The sequence below is a fragment of the Juglans regia genome, chromosome 10 (assembly GCF_001411555.2).
Source record: "Juglans regia cultivar Chandler chromosome 10, Walnut 2.0, whole genome shotgun sequence".
Classification (NCBI taxonomy): Eukaryota; Viridiplantae; Streptophyta; class Magnoliopsida; order Fagales; family Juglandaceae; genus Juglans; species Juglans regia.
Window position 1 is genome coordinate 29,450,817 of NC_049910.1, and position 24,505 is coordinate 29,475,321.

The window sequence follows — 24,505 nt, forward strand, 5'->3', positions numbered from 1 at the left end:
AAAGTATATTTTTTTTATAAATATAAGATAAATTTGACTTTTGACTATTCTATTCATTTAAGTTTTCATATTGGAATAACTATTTTTTCATTATATAACAATAAAATAACATAAGATGAATTTGACTTTGGTTATTCACATCAAATCTTCACATTAGATTATCTATTTATTCATTATATAGTATTGAGTAATTAATAATTTTAAAAATATTTAATTTTTTTAATTATTAATTTATTTAATTTTATCATATTTTACTATTCATAATATTATATATTAATTAGTAATCATATTCTAATTAAATTATGGGTTAAAAAAATTATGGAAATGGAGAAAGACATTGATAGAAAGAAATGAAGAGAAATAATTGATATAAAATGTATTTGATGAATGAACAGTTCCTTTTAAATTTAGAAATTATTTTAAAAGTGACTGTTATTTAGAATTTAACTATTTCATTACGATCACATTTTATGATTTAATAACTAAATTTTTAATAAATTTAACTTTTAACTAATCCTCTCAAAGGATGCTCTTATGAGATTTTATTTGATTAGGGCTAAAATGAATTTTCTTCATGGGCTCATTGCAGCTGAGATACCCGAAATTCAGCCGAAACATCTGGAATGATCCGAAACAGCTCCAAATTTGGGTCGAGATGGAACAGTATCAGCAGCTAATCGTGTATTTTTTTTTTTTTTTTTTTTTTTGAAATGAGCTAATCGTGTATTGGTTACTGGTATATATATGATACAGAAAATTTTACTGACACTTTTGAATAATCACACTTGGATTATTTTTTATATTTTTTAAAAGAAAATTTCAATGGTTGAAGAACCATGACACCTTATTATATTGGGATAAGAGTAGGATAAGGGTGTAATTTATAGAATTTTTCTATAGAAAAAAGTCGATCTGCCTCGTAGCGTTTTACGTGTCTTACTACCTCTTTGCTTGAACTTTAAGCATATTATATGTGACCGATAGAACTTGCTTCTTTTGTTGTAATTTCATGTTATTGGCAATTAACTTGTCAAGCCTAAACTTTGAAACTCAAAGTTAGATTTTGAATATACATATATATTATATATATATATATATATATAGTCTTGTTAAGTCAAGCAGTTTGATACACCTAATCGCGTACCGACACTAACATGACTTTTTTTATTGACAAGAAAAATAAAAGAAAGAAAATTTTGAGAGAATAAAAAGATTTTCTATTTCACGAAAATTATTTTAATCTCAATTCATACTGTTTCATTAAACGGATGTATTACATGTCAGCATCGATGCGCGGTTTGGTGCACAAACTCACTTGCAAGAAAACTTTTCCTATATATATATATATATGTCATCTCTCTCTCATTTCTTTTGAGTACAGGTTGGAGAGGGCTGGCCTCAATTGGCAGTTAGCAGCAAGATAATATGAAACTGCATTGGATGCTCAATGTCCATGTTATTTCCAACATGGTCATCCAACATATTTCAAATTCCAAGGGCATGAAACTATTAATATGCGCCAGAAACAGTCTATCCACCAATGTACTAGATGTTAGCACTGAACTAGAATATTGCCTCCTCGTCGTTTTCAAAAGGTGTCTAACATTAATGTCGTTGTAAGGGGTTAGAAAAAGGTTCATCAATCATAAGACACAACAAATAAAAGATCACGTGGACAATCTAGGCCCTCACATTCCAGCACTCCTATGCAATCTTTCACAACTTTGTATATTTACAGTAAAAGCTTCATCGAGTATTTGATAGCACCACCAAATCGGCCGTGCATGCCTTCCTGTATTCTCTCTCTACCTCTTTGGAAAACAAACTCCAACCCCACTACGGTTACCACTATTCCGTTTTAAATAGCTTTATAAGAATACATATAGCCTCGAAGCTTTCTTATTTCGTCTGATGACTCAGATAGCAGATAATCCACGTAGAGGCAGATTCCAGCTCCACTGCAATTCAAATGCACTAAAGTGTATTTCTCAATGAAGGTATTTTAATGGACAAAAATGCCAAGACAACATACCTAAGAGGTCCGAATGGAAGCCAGATAACATCCCACCGGAACTTTGGCAATCTACCACCCAAGAAAACACCAGATAAGTAAACAGGTCATTCCAACTCAACTTCTCAAAACAAGATGAGAAAAAACACGAGAACACACTTTCTTCAAAGAAAAAGGGGCAACTCACTAGGCCAAAAGAGCTCAAAGAGCAAAACAAGATGGCAACAATTTGTACTCGGCAACTAAGGATAATTGCATTTGTACCATGTATAAGAAGTTTGAACACAATGAATGCAGCTCAAAGTCCAGAAATGAAAAGTGAAAATTTAACTGATATTAGGTTGAATGAAGATTGAAAGATGCCCTGGTTAGAAAATGAAAGGCAACCAAGCAAAAGAAATAAAAGAGGACAGAAATCCAGAAATTTTATAGACATAATCCCCTATGCAAAATTTCATAATATTCTCTGGTTTGAGCTTTTGTCATCATATAATCCAACATTGGTAAGGGGAATAGAGAATGCATCAAAAAGGCATTCCGGAGAAGTTGACATACCTCAGCATGTAATATAACCAGAACACTGCCAGTATAATGCCAGCATAGCAGGAGTACCAAATCCATTGCCTGTGATATTTTGAGTTACGAAGCAGTCCTATGATAGCAAATGAACATGCTAAAACAGCTACCCAATCTGTTCAAATTAAAACCAGGGTTATATTGAAAAATAATTTGAAATGTAAAATGTGACATCGCAACAGTTGGTGTCAAAACTCCTCCCTATGAATGGAGAATAATAAAAATGCAGAAATTGAACTCAAATAGTATGTTGAGGAACACAAAACAAACTATTGTCTGTTCCCCACCAGAAATGAAGAGTTAGATTGATAACCAAGGTCGAGGAAGCTATCACAAGAACCATATAGGGGACAGAATTACACTAACAATTCCCTCCCCCCCCAAGAAAACCCGCAAAAACTAGCTGAAGACCTGAGGTCCACAATAAATAACATGTAATCAGACAAAAACAAATGCAAAAAGATGGCAATAAACACAGAAATGAACCTGCAGATATAACTATCCATGAGTCAACCTCCTCCATGAAGTAAGCATGATACCGCTGTTCATAAAAAACAAAAAAAAAAGGGTAACAAAATTCAATTGAAATGCCAGTTTTGAGAGGAAATATTCATTATGATGCGCTATGCAATAGTGTTCCCCTTGCTTGAACTTCGTGATACTCAATAGTCTCATGTACTGCCAAGAAGAAGAAGAAGAAGAAGGGGAGGAAGAGAAACAAACAAGTTCCGTATATCTACAAATTTTGATATAATAAATACATAGCATTCTCCAGCACTCTTATTAGATGATGTTCTTAGATTAACATACTTACTTTCCCTGATTCAGTAAAATATACCATGCTAGCTAACAGAATCAACGGCTTGGGAAGGATTATATAAAAATGTAATGCATACTAAGCAAAAATGCTTGGAATCATAGCAATATGAAACGACTTCGTACCAGTTCCCATGGAGATGAAGCCTGCTGGAAGATGGAGTACAAAAGAAATATGGCGAAACAAAAGAGAATTGCCGCGAACACACCCTACCATTAAATAAAACAAAAGCAAAAACAAAACAAGGTCGCAAATTGGAATCAAGCTATTAAATTTAAGAAAAAAAACTGAGCTAATTTTTTTGCTGGTGAAAAAAAGAATAAAATGATGCGAGATATACCCTCCACAAACGACTCTGTTGAGCTTGAGCCTTTTCAAATGTTCGAACCAACTCCTCCTGTTCTGCAATTTATTACATACCAAAAAATTGAAGCTTCCAGGAATTGAAATAATAATTATAGGTGGGATTTCGGAACCTTATGCAACGAGAATAATTTAGATACAGCTTATCATTTGGGTGCACAGAATTAGACCTGACGGCGACCCAGAAATCTCTCACTCAATTTTTGGAGTAAATCAAGATTCTCCAGATTCAAAAGTTGTACTTTCTTTTCTTTAGCCCGTTTCCTCCGTAACCAAACGGAAATTTACACAAAATTAACCAAAACGGAGAAGCACACAAAATAAATGAATAAAATACATATATATTTATATGGAGAGAGAGAGAGAGAGAGAGAGAGACCTTGGGTGTCCATGGCGGGAGAATCGTCAAGAGCAGGGAGAGAGAGGTTGTCATCATGAGACTTTCGCCATTTTCGGGTCAGCTTATTCATCGTCCTCTATCGCCAATGAACTCGTTCGCTCTCGCTCTCTAAGTTAGCACCGAAGCGAAATTGATGGGCTTCCCACTCACCTTCTCCCTCGTTTTAACATCTCATATATTTTATTTTTTTTATTTAATAATTAAAAAAATGAATATTAATGTATTAATATTTTTTTATATTTTATAATAAAAAAATTAAAATAATAAAAAAATAAGAAGGCCAATTTGACCTAGCGGTCACTTGGAGCGGTGCTACTCAGGCGGCAAAGTAGCACCGCTCTTATACTAAACCGCGCATTGACAAAAATGACTATCGTTTTTGGAGGTTATTTCCCGTTTAAAACTTGAACTAAACTGAGATCAATTTAGTCTAATTTTAAGCTGAGTCTAATATTAAAATACTCAACTTTCAAATCACTAAACTCATTTCAACTAAAAACCTCTTTATACGTGAAACCCACAACCTTGTTCAACTCAATACATCTTTACATGTAGGACTCATAATATTTTTCAACTTCTCATAAATATATTTAACATCATCTTAACATTCAAACACATCTAAAATCATCTTAGTTGGGCCCTATAAAACTCACTCTATCATCTCAACTCATTATTATTCATAAATAACTCAACTCATCTCAACTCAGCTAAAAAACGACTTGAACAACCCTATGAACTTCAACACTATTAAAGTTCCCTTAATCCCATAATTCAAGCTAAAAAAAAAAAACTCATAATTCGAATTTTTTTGTAATGTATTATACCCTTCATTAATATTTCTTATCACCACTGGAGAGGGTAAAAAGACCCAGTCCAAAAGGCCGAGATCCCACAATTCAAAGGAAGGCTCATCGATTTGGTAAAGTGAAGATTACAGCCTTTGGTGGGCTTGTCCCACCAAGTGAGAGGCCTGTTTGGCCGGGCCCAAGAATAATGAGGCACCGACAGAGGTGGCCAGGGATGACATACGCCGACCTATCAACTGTCTTGAATCATCATCAGCACGTGGATACTAGGAAGCATGCGAGAGAAGCTACAACCACCAATCACCTTGAAAAAGAAAGGTGGGCGCCACAAAGACAAGTCAAGGGGATGAAAACTCCTCAAGTTCCTAGAAAATGGCTGTTAGGAAGCATGTGGAAGAGGTAACCATGACTCATACATTGAAGAAAGAAAGGCAGGCGCCACTGTAGCAAGCTGAGAAGCAACCGAAGTGACAGTTGTGAAACAGCGGCTATAGGAATGTGTGAAAAAGAGGAGAGAGAGGGACTCGTCGGCACTGATTAAGAAGGTGCTAAAACGTGAGTCAAAACTCAACATTGTATAGAAGAGAAGATTCGCCCAAAACGCAGAGAAAACTCTAAATAATATTGATTAATAGTAATATTCAAAATTATTTTATAAAGCCCACAAGCTTAACTTAAATAGCTGCAAAATTCAAAATAATGAAGATTTTTCCAAAAATGAAATAATCTAAATTATTATATGAGAAATAAATATATAAATAAACCAGAATTGATGGGAACCAAAGTGAGTCCAGTCTTAAAGATCTTTTGCAAGTTCCAGATAGGTCAATCACAAGATCAAGAGCCAAGAGGATCAACGAAGCGATACAATCCACTTGGGACGACTCTAGCAAGAGCCCAACTTCTTTAATTCATTTAAAGGACATATTTTATTAGTTTAGAATAATTATATTTATTATGAGAAAGACTTAAAGGGGCACCTATTCAGGGGCAAGTTGGGAAAGTTATTATTTTTTATGAACTAACGTTTTTGGGAAGGCCTTGTATTTTGGCCAATGGCTTATTTGGAAAGTTACTTTTTAGGAACTAGGGTTTCAAGAGGTTACTATAACCGAGTTACTGTAGCGCCATACTGTAGACGCACTACTGTTCACTCAGGGGTATTTTTGGAAGATAGGGCATTATTTTGGCTAGGGTTTTCATTAGGGTTTAGTTTAAATACTCTTTATTGCCTCATGTTAAGAAGTTTATGAAATTTGATGAATTTATTCATTGTGAGTTGGAGTTTTACTACTCTTGTTCTTAATTGAACTTTTGAACCTATCAAAAGTAAATCACAACCTTTGTGGCGTTCCTCCTTTATAATCTGGGTTCTTGAGACGTGTTCTTCAACAGGTCTAAATTTTAATATAATCTAGGTTCTTGAAACGAGTTATCATCAGGTCTAGGTTATCCATCAATTAACTTGATTTTGACTTTCTTGGGGAGTTTTCAAATTGATTGTGGGTTCAATGGATTCATTTCCTAAGGGTTCATATCATTCAGTATTCAGAGTAAGGTTTCCAATCAGGTCTGATTCTATTTTTTAATTCTAGCATCCTTAAATTTAATTCTAGGGTTTTATTGTTCTAGGGTTGCCAAAAAAAAATAGAAACAAAAAGTAGGCTACCGAAATTCTTTGAGTTTTGGGTTTGGCTGAAATTTGCATCACCTAGGGTTTCAAAATTCTAGGGTTTCCTGCATCTCTAAGTTTGTTAATTGCTTAGAGTGTCATTCCATTGATTCTCTTCTACTTCATTGTCCATGCTTGTGTGTTTGAATTCAATTGCTTGGTTTTCACAATTGAATATTGATGTTTATAGTTGAATTAGAGAAAAGAAAAGAAAGGAAATGAAATGAAAAAAAAATTAAAAAAATAAAGGAAAAAAAATTCGAAAAAAAAAACAGAAAGAAGAAGAAGAAGAAAAGAGAATGTGGCGTATTCAAAATTGCTACATAGTTACAACAAAGAGAAAGAAATTATTTGTTGATTGAGTTTTACTACTCTTGTTCTTAATTGAACTTTTGAACTTATCAAAGGTAAATCACAACCTTTGTGGCGTTCCTCCTTTGTAATCTAGGTTCTTGGGACGTGTTCTTCAACGGGTCTAGATTTTAATATAATCTAGGTTCTTGAAACGAGTTCTCATCGAGTCTAGGTTATCCATCCATTGACTTGATTTTGGCTTTCTTGGAGAGTTTTCAAATTGATTGTGGGTTCAAGAGATTCCTTTCCCGTGGGTTCATATCAAGAATCCTACCAAAAATTTGGCCAAAATCAAAATCAGAATCCTACCAAAAATTTGGCCAAAATCAAAACCGAAATCACTTCCAAAACTTGAAACTAAAAATTTATAATAAGGCAAAAATGAGCATAAATATATAATTTGAGGGAAAATAACTAATATTGCCTTTAGTTCAAGGAATATATTAAGTTTTTCCTTCCATATTTGTATAGATTCATCATCTTAAAGTAGTACTTCCATGCAATCAACGTAGAATTTGGACCTAGATACCTCATATCGATTTGGGTTTGCATCATTCTCATAGGGTTGGAGAGAATTCATCATCGAACTCTAAATTTTCTTGCCTCTATTTTTGGATTTCCAATTAGATGAATATGTCTTTCCTTTTGTTGTATTGTCCCGATGATCATGAAAAAACTAAAATTGATTTGATTGAGTTGAAATAAAATAATATTGAACATCTTATTCTCCAAAATTAAATTTCTTTCTCACATCTCAAATCCAAAAAAATATTTTGCATAGGAGAATTTAAAAAAAAGTCCCAAACTCCAAGAAAATGAACATAGTTGATTGTCTCTAAAGTTGTTTCATGATATTCAAACTTCAAAACTTCACCACCATTTTCTTTACCAATCTATGTTTTTAATAAAAATATTTAGCTCATCCACTAAGTTATTATCATCAAGATAGGTATCGTAGATTAGTATAAAGTTATATCCTATTGAGGAATATCTATCCACAAACTCTTCCTCCTTAGGGTAGTAAATTCACTCAATCTCATGCAATAAATCAACGAAACCTTCAACTTGAAAAGTATCAGGAAATTCTAATAAATCAACTATGAAATCGAGGTCCCCATGACGCTCTTCCCTACCACAGTACTCTCAGAATAAAACACAATTGTGATACGGGTTCATAAAACTGGAATCAAAATCGTGATCTTCCATCTCACGATCCTCGATATCTTGCGCCGCTAGACGCTGGGTTAACTCTGCAACATGTCTCTAGAAATCCTCAATCATCACATCCTAAACGCTATGATCATAGTGCAAGACTTCCTCGTTCGGAACCTGCCCACGACGACCACGACCACAACCACCAGCCATGGAAAGTGATGAGATATCACCTCAGAAAAGATGCGAAGCACTGATGCCAACTGACGCCGAACATAATTTAGATTAATTATGACAGCTAGTTTCAATAGATGGTCAACACAGAGAAGACAAAATATTCGCCCAAATAAAGATAAAACTCTGAAAAATATTGATTAACAGTAAAATTCAAAATTATTTTATAAAGCCCATAAGCCGGACTTAAATAGCTGCAAAATTCAAAATTATAAAGATTTTTCCAAAAGTGAAAAAATATAAATTATTGTATGAGAAATAAATACATAAATAAACAAGAATCCTACAAAAAATTTGGCCAAAATCAAAATTAGAATCACTTCTAAACGTTGAAACTAAATATTTACTAATAAGGCAAAATGAGCATAAATATATGATTTGAGAGAAAATAACTAATATTACCTTTAGTCCAAGGATACTTAGAATATATGGTTTATCGGCAAAAAAATGAAAAACCAAAAAAGAAGTGGGAGTGATGGAGAGACCTGCAATGTAGTGCAAAATGCCTCTGTTCGGCTAGCTCTCAAGTTCCAAAATGGGACTTTTGAAGAAAGACACAAAATGATCAATGATTGAGAGCAGAAACTGGGATTTTGAGGAAGAGAGAGAGAACAATGAGAGCAGAGAGACGTACCCATGGTGAGGGCAGACAGTGATGGCCGGATTTTTAGAGAGACTTACCTACGACACTGGTGTTGATGGTGGTGACCGGATTTGGGTTTGAGTTTTTGAGGGAGACGGGGCGAGGTTAATGACCCGAGGTAGGTATGAAAATTTCAGACTTTTTAGTCTAGAGCCTTAAAGTTATTAAAAAACAAGTAAATGTCACGTAAGGCTATTGTGTAAAGTGAAGTGGGGTATCATTTCTCGCTGGTCAGTAAGAGATTCCAAAAGCAAGATACTATGACAGAATCTTTTTTCTTTATTATGTTTTGGATTCTATGCCATAATCTTTTTTAATTACTTTTTTCATTTCCCGGCCTATGCTCGAATCTCATTTGTCAGAAAAGTGACTGGTTTGGTCTGAATAGCAAGAATGTCTCATCTCATCTTATTTCATGTCAATATTTAAATACAAACACTTTTCAATTTCAATTTTTTAATTTTTTTTATTTAATCATTACAATTTTATCAAACATATAAATAAAAAACAAAAAGTAATTCAACTTTTTAAAATCCTAAAACAAAAATAATATTAAAAAATTATCCTAAAAAAATATAAACTTTATAATATTTTATTTTAACTTTTTTTTCTTTCATTTCCCACAATTTCATAAAATATCTTAACTTAAACCGTTTCACTATTATTTACAAACTATTTCACTATTATTCACATATGATCTCATCTCATCTCATCTCACTATCCAAATGAGGCCTAAATGAGAAAACCAATGACATCTTACAAAAATTAACAAGCTTACTTGGTCAAGTTTTCGGCTAACAAAAAATAATTTGAAATTTCAGTAGAAAACTTACTGTCAGTGCAAAATTATTTGCCTAAATTTAGAACTCGTTTGGATAGTTAGAATATTTCATAATACCTATAAATAATAATAAAATGATTTATAAAAAGTAATAAAATAGTTTAATTAAGATGTTTATTGGGTTTTGAAAAAATAGGAAAACATTGAATAAAAATATTAAAAAATTGTTTTAATATAATTTTTATTTTAAAATCTGAAAAAGTTGTATTACTTCTTATGTTTTGTTTGAGAGTTTAGGAAAAATATAATGATTAAGTAATGATTAGATGAAATATTTGAAGGTTTGAAATTGAAAAATATTTTATATTTAAGTGATTTTTTGGTTTGAAAATATATGAGAATATTTATGAATATTTGTATTCGTAAACAAAGCCTAACTTCAAGGCATTTGGCTGAGTTATGGATGGTGGAGCCTGAAATTGCATTTGCAGAACTGAAGGTATGTCCTACAAGTGAATATCTGCATAGGTGTTTGTTGTGTGGAAAATCTTGGCGTGGCCAGTTGCCTTTAATAATTTAATAAAATAATTTTTGCAATGATACCAATCATGTCAGTAGTCTTGTCTGAGCAATGAAATTCCAAAATTATGCGATTTGTTCCAATGAATTGAACGCATTTGCTCAATTTCCCTTGAAATATACTTAGCATTCAGAGTGAATATGCAATTATGTGATAGAATGGTAAGAAATATTACAGATAGAGGTAACATCTGAGTGTCTATTTTTGTAGGATGATATGAATTGTGCCGAGGCATATGTGAAGTTTCATGGCTGATAAGTTTGCCAAGACTTGCGTTGAGCGTATATGAATGGTTTGTTCAACCCCTTTTGAGTGGATTTCATATACGGAGGCTGTGGAACTTCTAGAAGAGGCAGTGAAAAGCGGCAGGAAGTTTGAGAATAAAGTGGAATGGGGGATTGATTTAGCATCTGAACATGAAAGGTATGTGACTTGTTTTTTATGTGTTCCTTCTGTGTGTATTGTAGTTCCTTATGTCCTTGCCCTTCTAATTGTGCAAATACTTGATAGAGGCCTGTCATTGTCTACAATTCCAGAAGTCCCTATGCAAGAAGTGGCAGTGGTGACCGGATTTGGGTTTGGGATTTTGGTGGAGACAGGGCGAGGTTAATGACCTGGGGTGGGTATGAAAATTTCAGACTTTTTAGTCCAACACCTTAAAGTTATTAAAAAATAAAAAGTAAATGCCACGTAGGGCTGTTGTGTAAAGTGAAGTGGGGTATCATTTCTCGCTAGTTAATAGGAGATTCTAAAAGCGAGATACTATGACATAATCTTTTTTTTTATTATTATTTTTTGGATTCTATGCCATATTGTTTTTTAATTATTTTGTTTATTTCCCCGCCTATGCTCGAATTTCATTTGTCAAAAAGAATAATTCTGGGTACAGTCCCAGGTGGAGGACTACCCAGGCACGAATTGAAACGATTCATTTCATCCTCAAACTTTTCTGCCCTCCCCCCTCCCCGTTCCTTTGAAAACCCTAGAGACTTTTTCACTGGGAATCTCTCTCTCTCTCTCTGGCGTACGATCTCTTTCTCACGTTTCACTTCTCAAATATTCTCTTTTCTCTTCGGAATTGGAGGAAGAACTGCTAAAAAGGAACACTAACTGCATGTACTTCCTTGCATCACCTCTCACCTATAAGAAGGTCCGAAAAAGCAATGTTGTCGTTTCATTTGTTTCTATGAATCTTCTTGCTCTTATGATTTTTTTTCCTACATTTTTTCTTTTGCAATTTTAAGCTGCTTTTTTTTTTTTTTTTTTTTTGCGATTTATATTCTACAATACGTTGCATTCGACTGGATGGTGAATTTACATGAATCAATTTCCTCTTAATTTTCATGTTATTTTACTTGGAGATAATATGGAATTTCTAAAAATTTTTAAGCATCATTACTGGTTAGTTTTTCAAGCATTTTGCTTTTTTGGTTTATGTGATTTTGGAAATATATTGTTGGTTTTTCCATAATGATTGCAATGTAAACATCAATGTTTCTTGAAGGGATGCTACCCTTATGGCCAAAGACAGAGGCACCTTTAATGAGAAATAATCAGTTGGATTAAGAAGAGTAAAAACATTTCTGGGCATGCATATGCACCTGTGAAATGTGGTGATAAGAAAACAGGGTAAGGGTGGAGGACGGAAACACATAAATGCATAGAGATGTATACAAAAGAGTAGAGGACATCCAAAAGAAAGTGTTGGTTATTATTAATGTTGTTATGTTGTGTTGGGACTTAGCTCCTTTGCCAAGTTTGTAAAATTGTAAAGTGTTGTAAGCGTTGTCAAGTTAGACTGGTCACTTGTAAAGTTGTTGTAAGCGTCTAATATCATTTTATGTGCTACACTGTACTAGACTTGTGATGTTACAATAAATAATTGGAGATTTTTAGATTTTATGTGCTACACTGTCCAGCAGCCATACTTCATAAGCAAATTCTTTGCACGCGATCTTGCATGAAAATTGAAAAAACCATAGTTAAATGTATAATGCTCATGTTAAAATCAGCTTCTAAGCATACTTAAATGTATGATTATATATAACAGCTTCTTTATATACTTAAATGCTTAGGATAATGATTTTAGAAGGATATGATCGGCTTCTATAATGATCGGTAATGTTCCTGACATGCAGTTTCAAATTTGACTAGTTTCCAAACTCAGTCACTCATGCTTCAAAATTTCAGTCTTCAATTAATCTAGACATAGTAAAAATTGCACTTCATTCATTAAAATCTTGAAACCAATATATAGTAGCAACTCTGAGAATACATCATCAAAAACTCGAAATCAACATAGAGTAACATCTCTGAGAATACATCATAAAAAACTCAAAATACAAAACTATACAATGGATGAATTGATTTAAGAATACATTATCAGAAACTCAAAATCCCAAACATCAATTAGGATTTAATTCATCAACTGAGCACGTTGGTCATGATGTTGAGGATCCATTTGTAACACCTCATCCATTTGTAAAAATCACAACCACAAATATAAAACTCGAAATACTTTTAAAAAAACATGTACTTACTTAAAAATTGCGTACTTGTAAAATGACACTTTGTTGTGAGCCAAACACTAACACTGCCTCTATAAAAACTGTGGGGTCACTCGTAATTTTGTCATCTTCCATTTGTTTCTTTGCCTATATTTTCTTAAAAATAAAATTAAATAAAACTCGACATATTAAATACAAATGAAATACTATTAAAATAAAAAATGGAATACATTTCTTCTCTTTCTATTGTCACCAGCATCATATTGATTATTTTTAGTACGTCGCTTTCCCATAATCTTCTCAATTGGTTGTGCTCTTCTCTTTGATGGGGGTCTCCCTTTGCCTCTAACAACTTGAGAACTCAAAACATTTTTTGAACTTACAACCTCAACATCATGTCCCTCAGTATTCGCTTGTGCTGTGCGGGCTGGGTCTTCATTTTTGTATACTGCAAATTCATTGCTCGTAACTTTTATGTCATATCCGTTGCATTATCATAAACATATTTGTGCAGGATTGTCTTCAAACCACAACTTTATTGGAAATGTGAACCCAACTTCTCATGTAGTTTTCGCATAATATGCCACAAATAATATATGTGCCAAGTGTTTGGAAAAACTATTTCAATAGTATTTTTCATGGCCTTGTCTTAATCAGTAATGATAGTTTTTGCCACTCTCTTTTTCATGCATTTTAACCAAGTTTCAAATAACTAGACGAACGTTTCAATATTTTCACTTGATATCAAACATGCGCCCAACAATATGGATTTTCCATGATGATTAACACCGAAAAAATGGGCAAATGACATACCATATCAATTTGTTAGGTAAGTTGTATAAAATGCCACAACGTCCCCAAAATATCCATATGATGCTATGCTACGTGCATCAGTCCAAAAAATATTTTTTAATCTTCCATCGTCATATAAATCCATTAATAAGTAAAAACCCTCATTCTTATATTGCATTCTCATTATTGAGCGTATATGAATGGTTTGTTCAACCCCTTTTGAGTGGATTTCATATACGGAGGCTGTGGAACTTCTAGAAGAGGCAGTGAAAAGCGACAGGAAGTTTGAGAATAAAGTGGAATGGGGGATTGATTTAGCATCTGAACATGAAAGATATGTGACTTGTTTTTTATGTGTTCCTTCTGTGTGTATTGTAGTTCCTTATGTCATTGCCCTTCTAATTGTGCAAATACTTGATAGAGGCCTGTCATTGTCTATAATTCCAGAAGTCCCTATGCAAGAAGTGGCAGTGGTGACCGGATTTGGGTTCGGGATTTTGGTGGAGACAGGGCGAGGTTAATGACCCGGGGTGGGTATGAAAATTTCAGGCTTTTTAGTCCAGCGCCTTAAAGTTATTAAAAAATAAAAAGTAAATGCCACGTAGGGTTGTTGTGTAAAGTGAAGTGGGGTATCATTTATCGCTGGTTAATAGGAGATTTCAAAAGCGAGATTCTATGACATAATTTTTTTTTTATTATTATTTTTTGGATTCTATGCCATATTGTTTTTTAATTATTTTGTTCATTTCCCCGCTATGCTCGAATCTCATTTGTCAAAAAGAATAATTTGGGGTATAGTCCCAAGGGGAGGACTACCCAGGCACGAATTGAAACGATTCATTTCATCCCCAAACTTTCATGCCCTCCCCCCTCTCCCTTCCTTTGAAAACCCTAGAGACTTTTTCATTGGGAATCTCTCTCTCTCTCTCTCTCTCTCTAGCTTACGATTTCTTTCTCACGTTTCACTTCTCAAATATTCTCTTTTCTCGTCGGAATTGGAAGAAGAACTGCTAAAAAGGAACACTAATTGCGTGTACTTCCTTGCATCACCTCTCACCTATAAGAAGGTCCGAAAAAGCAATGTCGTTATTTCATTTGTTTCTATGAATCTTCTTGCTCTTATGATTTTTTTCCTACATTTTTTCTTTTGCAATTTTAAGATGCTTGTTTTTTTTTTTTTTTTTTGCTATTTATATTCTACAATATGTTGCATTCGACTGGTTGGTGAATTTACATGAATCCATTTCCTCTTAATTTTCATGTTATTTTACTTGGAGATAATATGGAATTTCTAAAAATAATTTTTAAGCATCATTACTGGTAGGGGTGTAACCGGTCCGGTTCGGGCCGGTTTTGGACAAAATGTAGGACCGAACCAGTATGTACCGGTTTTTTATTTTTCAAAACCGATTTCACACCGATTACCCTCCTAAACCGGTACTTCCGGTTTTACCGATTTCTAGTCCGGTTTGGTTTTCCAGTTTTTAAAATGTAAGTTTCACAATTTGTCAATAAAAATTTGTTTAAAAAAAATTGATTTAAAAAAAAAAAACTGTTTTATACTTTTATTAATATATTAGACTATATAATAGTATTAATATTAGACTATTGGTATAGTTATAAGTTATATATTAGAATTAATTATAAACTATATATTTAATATTAGTATTAGTTATAAACTTTTAGTAAAAACTTGTAGTATTAATTATAAGTATAACTATAGTCATTAGTCTATATATATTAAACTATTAGTATTAGTTATAAACTTTTAGTGATTTATTATTAACATTTTATGTAATAATTTATAAATTATAATAAGAAATTATTTCATATGTAAATATATATAATTATATATATTATATATAAAAATTTCACATAAAAATTTATAATTATACATAATATATAAAACTTATATATATTAATATATATAATATTTTGTATAAAACTTATATTTACAATAATACAAATATTATTTTTTATATATAATTTTTATCAACTGGTCCTGTCTTTCCGGTTTGAATTTACACCCCTAATTACTGGTTAGTTTTTCAGGCATTCTGCTTTTTTGGTTTATGTGATTTTGGAAATATATTGTTAGTTTTTCCATAATGATTGCAATGTAAACGGCAATATTTCTTGAAAGGATGCTACCCTTATGGCCAAAGACAGAGGCACCTTTAATGAGAAATAATCAATTGGATTAAGAAGAGTAAAACATTTCTGGGCATGCACATGCACCTGTTAAATGTGGTGATAAGAAAACAGGGTAGAGGTGGGAGGACGGAAACACATAAATGCATAGAGATGTATACAAAAGAGTAGAGGACATCCAAAAGAAAGTATTGGTTATTCTTAATATTGTTATATTGTGTTGGGATTTAGCTCCTTTGCCAACTTTGTAAAATTGTAAAGTGTTGTAAGCGTTGTCAAGTTAGACTGGTCAATTGTAAAGTTGTTGTAAGCGTCTAAAATCATTTTATGTGCTACACTGTACCAGACTTGTGATATTACAATAAATAATTGGAGTTTTCCAAATTTTATGTGCTACACTGTCCAGCAGCCATATTTCATAAGCAAATTCTTTGCACGCGATCTTGCATGAAAATTGAAATAAACATAGTTAAATGTATAATGCTCATGTTAAAATCAGCTTCTAAGCATACTTAAATGTATGATTATATATAACAGCTTCTTTATATACTTAAATGCTTAGGATAATGATTTTAGAAGGATATGATCGGCTTCTATAATGATCGGTAATGTTCCTGACATGCAGTTTCAAATTTGACTAGTTTCCAAACTTAGTCGCCCATGCTTCAAAATTTCAGTCTTCAATTAATCTAGACATAGTAAAAATTGCACTTCATTCATTAAAATCTTGAAACCAATATATAGTAGCAACTCTAAGAATACATCATCAAAAACTCGAAACCAACATAGAGTAACATCTCTGAGAATACATCATAAAAAACTCAAAATACAAAACTATACAATGGATGAATTGATTTAAGAATACATTATCAGAAACTCAAAATCCCAAACATCAATTAGGATTTAATTCATCAATTGAGCACGTTGGTCATGATGTTGAGGATCCATCTGTAACACCTCATCCATCTGTAAAAATCACAACCACAAATATAAAACTCGAAATACTTTTAAAAAAACATGTACTTACTTAAAAATTGTGTACTTGTAAAATGACACTTTGTTGTGAGCCAAACACTAACACTGCCTCTATAAAAACTGTAGGGTCACTCGTAATTTTTTCATCTTCCATTTGTTTCTTTGCCTATATTTGAATATATACATTTTCTTAAAAATCAAATGAAATAAAACACGACATATTAAATACAAATGAAATACTATTAAAATAAAAAAGAGATAAGAATGGAATACATTTCTTCTCTTTCTATTGTCACCGGCATCATATTGGTTCTTTTTAGTACGTCGCTTTCCCATAATCTTCTCAATTGGTTGTGCTCTTCTCTTTGATGGGGGTCTCCCTTTGCCTCTAACAACTTGAGAACTCAAAACATTTTTTGAACTTACAACCTCAACATCATGTCCCTCAATATTCGCTTGTGCATGTGCGGGCTGGGTCTTCATTTTTGTGTATTGCAAATTCATTGCTCGTAACTTTTATGTCATATCCGTTGCATTATCATAAACATATTTGTGCAAGGTAGTCTTCAAACCACAGTTTTATTGGAAATGTGAACCCAACTTCTCAGGTAGTTTTCGCATAATATGTTACAAACAATATATGTGCCGAGTGTTTGGAAAAACTATTTTAATAGCATTTTTCATGGCCTTGTCTTGATCAGTAATGATAGTTTTTGGCGTTCTCTCATCTATGCATTTTAACCAAGTTTCAAATAACCAGACGAACATTTCAATATTTTCACTTGATATCAAACATGTGCCCAACAATATGGATTTTCCATGATGATTAACACCGAAAAAAGGGGCAAATGACATACCATATCAATTTGTTAGGTAAGTTGTATAAAATGCCACAACGTCCCCAAAATATCCATATGATGCTCTGCTACATGCATCAGCCCAAAAAATATTTTTAATCTTCCATCGTCATCTAAATCCATCAATAAGTAAAAGTCCTCATTCTTATATTGCATTCTCATGAAATAATCCCTCAATGTTGCAGCACTCCCTTTGACAAGTCTAAAGTGACGGACTTTGTCAATATAATTTCGTTCATATTTCTCAATAAATGGTAGTTTATCGAATCCACCAGCCTCGACAACCAAAGCGTTGAAACTTTTTGCCATATCTATGTCTGCCTTGTCGTTAATGTCTAGCTGCCTCTTAACAGAATCATCAATAGCTCGATTACATCTAAAGAATCTTGCATTTCTTAGACTTAAATCATGGTTGTGTGCATTTTTAGCAGCATTAATGTGCAACAACTCACCAACCAAGATTGCATTAATTATCGCCTTACAATTAGTCTTAGTTGTCAGACGTGGGTTAGCGAGATTAGTATTATGATTCCTTGCCTTCCCACCATGCACATAGCCAAGTGTTACATATCTAACACTCCCATCTTGATCCATTTTATTTCGTTGGGTTATTATTCCAAACCCAGCCTGTTTTCCATATTTCTTGTAGTACTCAATGAGTTCTACCTTAGTTTTAAAAATCGTCCCAATCGTTGGCTCTGAAATCTCCTCATCAACATTAGAGCCCGACGTTGGCTCTAACACTTCCTCATCAACATTAGAGCCCAACGTTGGCTCTAAAACATTATCATCAGCATTACATCCCTACGTTGACTCTAACACCTCATTTTCAGCATTAGAGCCCGTCATCGGTTCTAAAAACTTATCTTCAGAAAACAACGTTTGCCAAGTATATGAGGTGGGTTCAGCCTAATTACTTTTGCTACTTTCCTCCATCTTGTTCATAAAAATTTAAAAAAAAAAAAAAAATCTTGAATTATAGTTCTTCCCCACTATATGGCAATATTAAGCTAGAAAAGCAAATAAGTTTCGTATAACACTAGAACTTACTAGGTGTTCAAGATTATCAAAATTACACAAAATAATTCAGTTATATTTTAAAAATTCTAAATTCAATTTTTTATTTTTGTAAGGAGGACCAATACAAGACGTTAAGAATGGTCTAAAACTTTGACCCATTCATTCCCTTTGGACCAAAGAGGCAAAGTCTGACCCTTTACAGAGTTGATTAAGGACATAGGAAGTATAGGGCTCGAGATTGAGTGAGTTGTCATTGGTTGCCGATAAAAATGTGGGAAAGGAGAGATTAAAATCTTGAGCATACGAAACCCCCCTCTAAGCTTATCTTTGTTTAAAGTCCTCTTTTTTCTATCTCTCTGGCTTCTCTCAACCGTTAGTTTATACCATTTCTTTAGAAAAATAAATGCCAAAAGAAAAAAAAAATAGATATCAATGTAAAATCAATTATAAATCCAAAAGGAGAAGAGGAGAAATGCTCACTTGATGTTCGAACACCCAGGATGATTCGAAACTGGTCTCGGGCAGAATCGTTGTAGAGGGAGGGAAGGATTCACTGGAGAGAAGGAATGAAGCTGAATCAGGAAATTTGAGCTCTAGGGACTTTTTTGACATTTCCCCATAATAGTGCGCACACAAGCCTTTATCTGGGACTATACCTAGCAGTTCTCTGTCAGAAAAGTGTCTGGTTTGAATAGCAACAGTCTCTCATCTCATTTTATTTTATGTCAATATTCAAACACAAATACTTTCAATTTCAAATTTTCAACTTTTTTATCTAATCATTACAATTTTATCAAGCTTATAAACAAAATACAAAAAATAATTCAACTTTTTAAAACCTCAAAACAAAAATAATATTAAAAAATTATACTCTAATAATATAAACTTTATAATATTTTTATTTTGGCTAGCAAAAAATATGACTGTCAGTGTAAAATTATTTGCCTAAATTTAGAATTCATTTGGATACTTAGAATATTTTATAATACCTGTAAATAATAATAAAATGATTTATAAATAGTAATAAAATAGTTTGATTAAGATGTTTATTGGGTTTTGAAAAAGCAGAGTAAACATTGAATAAAAATATTAAAAAATTATTTGAATATAATTTTTATTTTAAAATCTGAAAAAGTTGTGTTGCTTCTTATGTTTTGTTTGAGAGTTTAGAAAAACTGTAATAATTAAGTAATAATTAGATGAAAAAATTGAATGTTTGAAATTGAAAAGTGTTATATTTAAGTAATGTTTGGGAAGGAAATATATGAGAATAATTAAGAATATTTGTATTCCTAAACAAAGCATAACTGTTGAGTATAAAATGAACTAAGGTCTAGCTTATTGATTATCAATAAGCCCATTATCTTATGTTGAAGGAAGAACGAAAAAAAAAAAAACTATAAAATTGATGGTTCAAATAAAAGATTGAAAGCTCGTACCATGTGCCTTCAAAAGCCCGGTCCAGATCACTCGAACAATCGAACTTCCCCTGTATAGTTTCTTCTCAAAACCCTATATAGTTGCAGACGATTTCCTAGTGGCCAAAGCTCTCTCTAGCAATCAACTATCGGTAATTATTCTTCAGGTAAGGTACATGGATCTCTGGCTCGGGCTGGAAAAGTGAGAGGCCAAACTCCCAAAGTGGCCAAGCAGGACAAGAAGAAGAAACCTCGTGGACGCGCCCACAAGCACATGCAATACAATCGTCGATTCGTCACCGCCGGTTTGTCTCTCATTCTCATCTTTTTTCTCAAGTGTAGTTCTTTAAACTAGCTAGTTAGTATGAATTTTCAGTCTTGATACTCTTTTTTTTCTAACATATGGGTCTTGCAACAACCTGGATATAATGTTTAGGTTTCGAGACATATTGTGATTTGGGAGGTCTTTTTTTCATTATGATTCTGATTGGAAAAATTTCATTTTTTCGGGTGATTGTAGTGGTTGGATTCGGCAAGAAGAGGGGACCCAACTCGTCGAAGAAGTGATGCAATTCTGAGAGGACTGACCGTCTCAAAATGACTGATCGAGCCTTTCCTTGTCATTTGTCACCTTGTGCCGAAAGCAGTTACCTACAGGATCTACGGAAGACACAATGATGATATTTATTTTGTCACCTTATGTCAAAAGCAAAAAAGCCAGAGACATAATGATGACTTTGCTTCATGTGATTGTACAGTATCTATCACTATTTACTCACGGACTATTTTACTATTTTATTTTAATAATTATAAACAGAAACTCCTTGATCTATAAAAGGAGAACTTATCTTCGAAATTAGACATAACTCATTCCACCTTCTATCCTCCCTTTTCTTGTTCTGCTCTCAAACTTATACCGGGTTAATCTCGTGGCCAGAGTTCTCACGTCCCTAACGGGGATTAAGGAATGGCTCTTGTATGGCGGGCGCAGAGGCGTGTATAAGTTGGTACAAGGCTAGATCCTCTGTTGGCATGTGCTCTAAAGGCAGTGCTGATGGCGGCCCATGTGGGGTGGCGGCGCCTTAAACGTGGTATGACTGCCCACGTAAGCCGTGTCTAGTTTTGGTATCAGAGCCATTCTGGTATCTAATTGTTGCTTTTATTTTCTCTTCATTTCATTAGTTTTGTTGGTTCACAACCCCCACTCTGAGTTCTTACTTTATCTGGTTTATCTCCTTATTGTTCGTCTAGTACCTCGGTAAGATCCAGTTTGCCGGAGAGCGTATAGGGCAGTATAGGTTGTCTGGTCGGGATAAGGATGGTATTCGCAGGACCCTAAAGTGCGAAGGTCGGCGTTGTTTATTAACAAAATGAATAGAATGTTTAGATCTAATTCAACCATTAGTTCCAGGTCGACTATGCCACCATACATTGTTAATGAAAAAGATTGCTCTTTCGAATAGGCAATTTTTCCGGCTCTGGAATAATGGAAGATTCTAAAAATTGATTTTAATTCTATTTACCGAACCTCTTGGGTGCAAACTACTTTCAAAACTGCTTTTAATGTTAAAATTGTTGAACAAATTTATTCTCTTTCAAAATCACAAGAAAAATGTTACATTTTTAAAAAAGATAATATTAATGATTTTGTAAAAAATGGTTACAAATATTTACACATTGGTTCAGTTCAGATTGCTGTCAAACCTTCAACTAGGAAAGGCATTAACGCATATGTTCTATTTTGTTTATGTGATGCTAAATTCAATCATTTTGAAATTAGGATCCTTGAAATGATCCAATCCTCCCATTCGGAAAAACCGGTTCATTTTGATTGTTCTCCAGATTTTACTCTTGCTTTGGATGATAAAAATATTCTTAAAGTTTTGACTTTGAATATTTTAACATTCGGTTATGACATGCTTGAGGAAAGTAAACCTCTTGCACTTATTTTTCAGATTTATTATCGTCTTTTAAAAACGAATTTAAATCCAAAAGCCATTCCAAAACTTGCTGGTGGAAAAACTCTCTTGATCCAGAGTTCGACCCCAGATGCTAATATTCAAGTTCTAAAAATGATTTATTGGAAAGATATTTCCCTTCCCAATGAATGGACCTTGGAACAAGAAACTCCTCATGTTCGAAATATTCCCACAGAATGTAATCTTGATTACATTAGACAATATTTAGGTGAGACTGTTAAAATTAGTTTTGATCAGACTAGTACTCCTAGCCTAAGAATAAATTCTTTTGCCGGATCTAGATCTTCTTTTACTGGTTCTATTTCTGAAAATCCAGTAAGACGAGACCAACATCTCAAACAATTTCTTGAAGATTCAGTCAAGATAGCCAAGCCTGATAACCCTGTTTTAAAACTGAAAGGATTGTCTACATCCTCTCAAGTTACCTCTGCTTTTTATTCTGCCAAGAAAGTTGAATCCTCTAAGAATAAATCCGTAAATGAAGAAGCCGATAAAGAAGAAGATAATTCATCTTTATCACCAACAGCTTTGGATATGGTTGCTCTTGTTGCTTCCATTCATCATAATTTGACTGTTTTAAACAAACCTTTTAAGTTTGATTTAGTTGCTCTTGTGAATGAGTATGGTTCAAAAGAAAATCGTGATAGGCGTAAAGCCTACCATGCAAAGTTTTCTGATGCTGAAAAATTACGTGTTAAACGAAAATGGAAAGAAAAATTAATGTTCTACAAAGGCACATTCTTTTCTTCGACTTTGTTGAAAATTATTATGTTTCTAAAAATATTTTAAATGTTGTTAAAACTGATTTTGTCAAGGAATAAGGAAAATTGGTTATTCAATCTAGCCATCCGCTTTTAAAGACAATACTTATTCCTTTTAAAGGATATGAACTAGCTGCTTCCACTTTCAAAATCCCTGAAACTGTTTCCAGAAACCCTGAGAAAGACAAGGTTATAAAAGAAACAAAAAAGATTATTCATCAGAATAATTTTGTAAACATTGCTCTTCATACGATCGGACAACAGTTAGATAGGATAGAAGAAATGTTGAAAAGCCTATTTTTATTTCAAATCATGTTTTCAAAATTGAAAATCCTTTGGTTCCTCCCAAAGATCAGCCAAAGAAAAGTTTGAAAAATATTGAAAAACCTTTGATTATTTTACCAGATAATCGGCCTAAAATTGATTTTAAAGATTCACAGGCCAAGACACTGGATAAAATCGATCAAATGCTAGCTGATCTCAAAAAAGAACAATCTTCTACTAGTGCTCTGACGAGCAATGAAAAAGAAGAGGTTCCTACAGAAACCACAGAAGAATCATCTGACAATGATTCATCTGATGAAAAGGATATAGATTTACTTGAAAACAATTTTCAAGATTTTGATTTAAAACTTTAAATTGCCAAATTTTCTTTAAATGGACCCAAACCAATGAGTCTAACGAATAACTGGTATTCAAGGCCTACTCCTCCTGATTTGCAATTTGAAGAAAAAGGTTTTCAAAACTAATCCTCTTACTCTGCTGACAAAGTTTACAAATGGAATATTGATAGATTATCTGAACAAGAAATCATCAATACCATGAGTAAAATGTCTTTAGTTGCAAATACTTATATTAACAACAATATCAGACAACCTGATATTGTTATGATTTTACTCAAGGGTTTATAACAAGAATCATTACAATTACAACGAAATTTTATTTCAGGAGAACTAAAAGATTCAGTTTCTGAATGATATTCTGAATCATCAGAACTAAATTCTTGGTTATCAAATGAAGAAGAATGAGTTCCTAGGAGTCGAAACAGTTCTTCTTGATCTTTAATATCTATGTTCAACTGATTAAGTTTCTTTTTCAATTTATTAGGCTTCTTGGGACATTTATCAGCAGAATGCCCAGTCTTGGCACAATTGAAACATTTTCCTTTAGAAGGTTTTTGAAAACGTTTTTTCTTAGGAAAATATTTTTTAGAAGTTTTCTTATAAAAATCATGGGGTTTTCTCATTGTTCCTCCATGAGGTTTAGAAAACTTAGTAAAAAGCTTATACTTTCTTTTAGATGGAGCGATAAAGGGAAGGCCAAATTATTCACAAAAAAATGTCATTTCATATTTAGCTTTCTTACTATTTTTCATCTGTTCACGAAGCATTATTTGATCATTGCACATACTAATACCAAGTTTCTTTATTACACTGAAAATATCACCATATGTGTAATTTTCGTAATTAAGAAATCCCGAAATATCAGTAGGTTCTTCCTTCACTTTGTAAGCAAACAAACGAGGTAGACCATCAATAAATTTTTCCTTCCAGTAAGGCTTTTGGCTATCATCCCAAAGCATTACTCTGGAAATGAAAACATCTTTATACCATCTAATATCACTAATCGCATTAGCGATTAATTTTTTCCTATACC

The 24,505-nt window shown here is 33.0% G+C and overlaps 1 protein-coding gene across 1 annotated transcript; it reads right to left on the reverse strand.

Annotated features, from left to right (window-relative positions):
- Window positions 1–1,531: 1,531 nt before the first annotated feature.
- Window positions 1,532–4,314, reverse strand: LOC108989767. Its single transcript, XM_018963500.2, has 7 exons — window positions 4,147–4,314; window positions 3,745–3,806; window positions 3,530–3,613; window positions 3,074–3,128; window positions 2,567–2,702; window positions 2,033–2,083; window positions 1,532–1,958 (listed from the first exon to the last, which is right to left on the reverse strand). Exons 1-7 carry the CDS (start codon window positions 4,235–4,237, stop codon window positions 1,859–1,861), a joined length of 579 nt encoding a protein of 192 aa, XP_018819045.1. The 5' UTR covers window positions 4,238–4,314; the 3' UTR covers window positions 1,532–1,858.
- Between the last annotated feature and the right edge of the window lie 20,191 nt (window positions 4,315–24,505).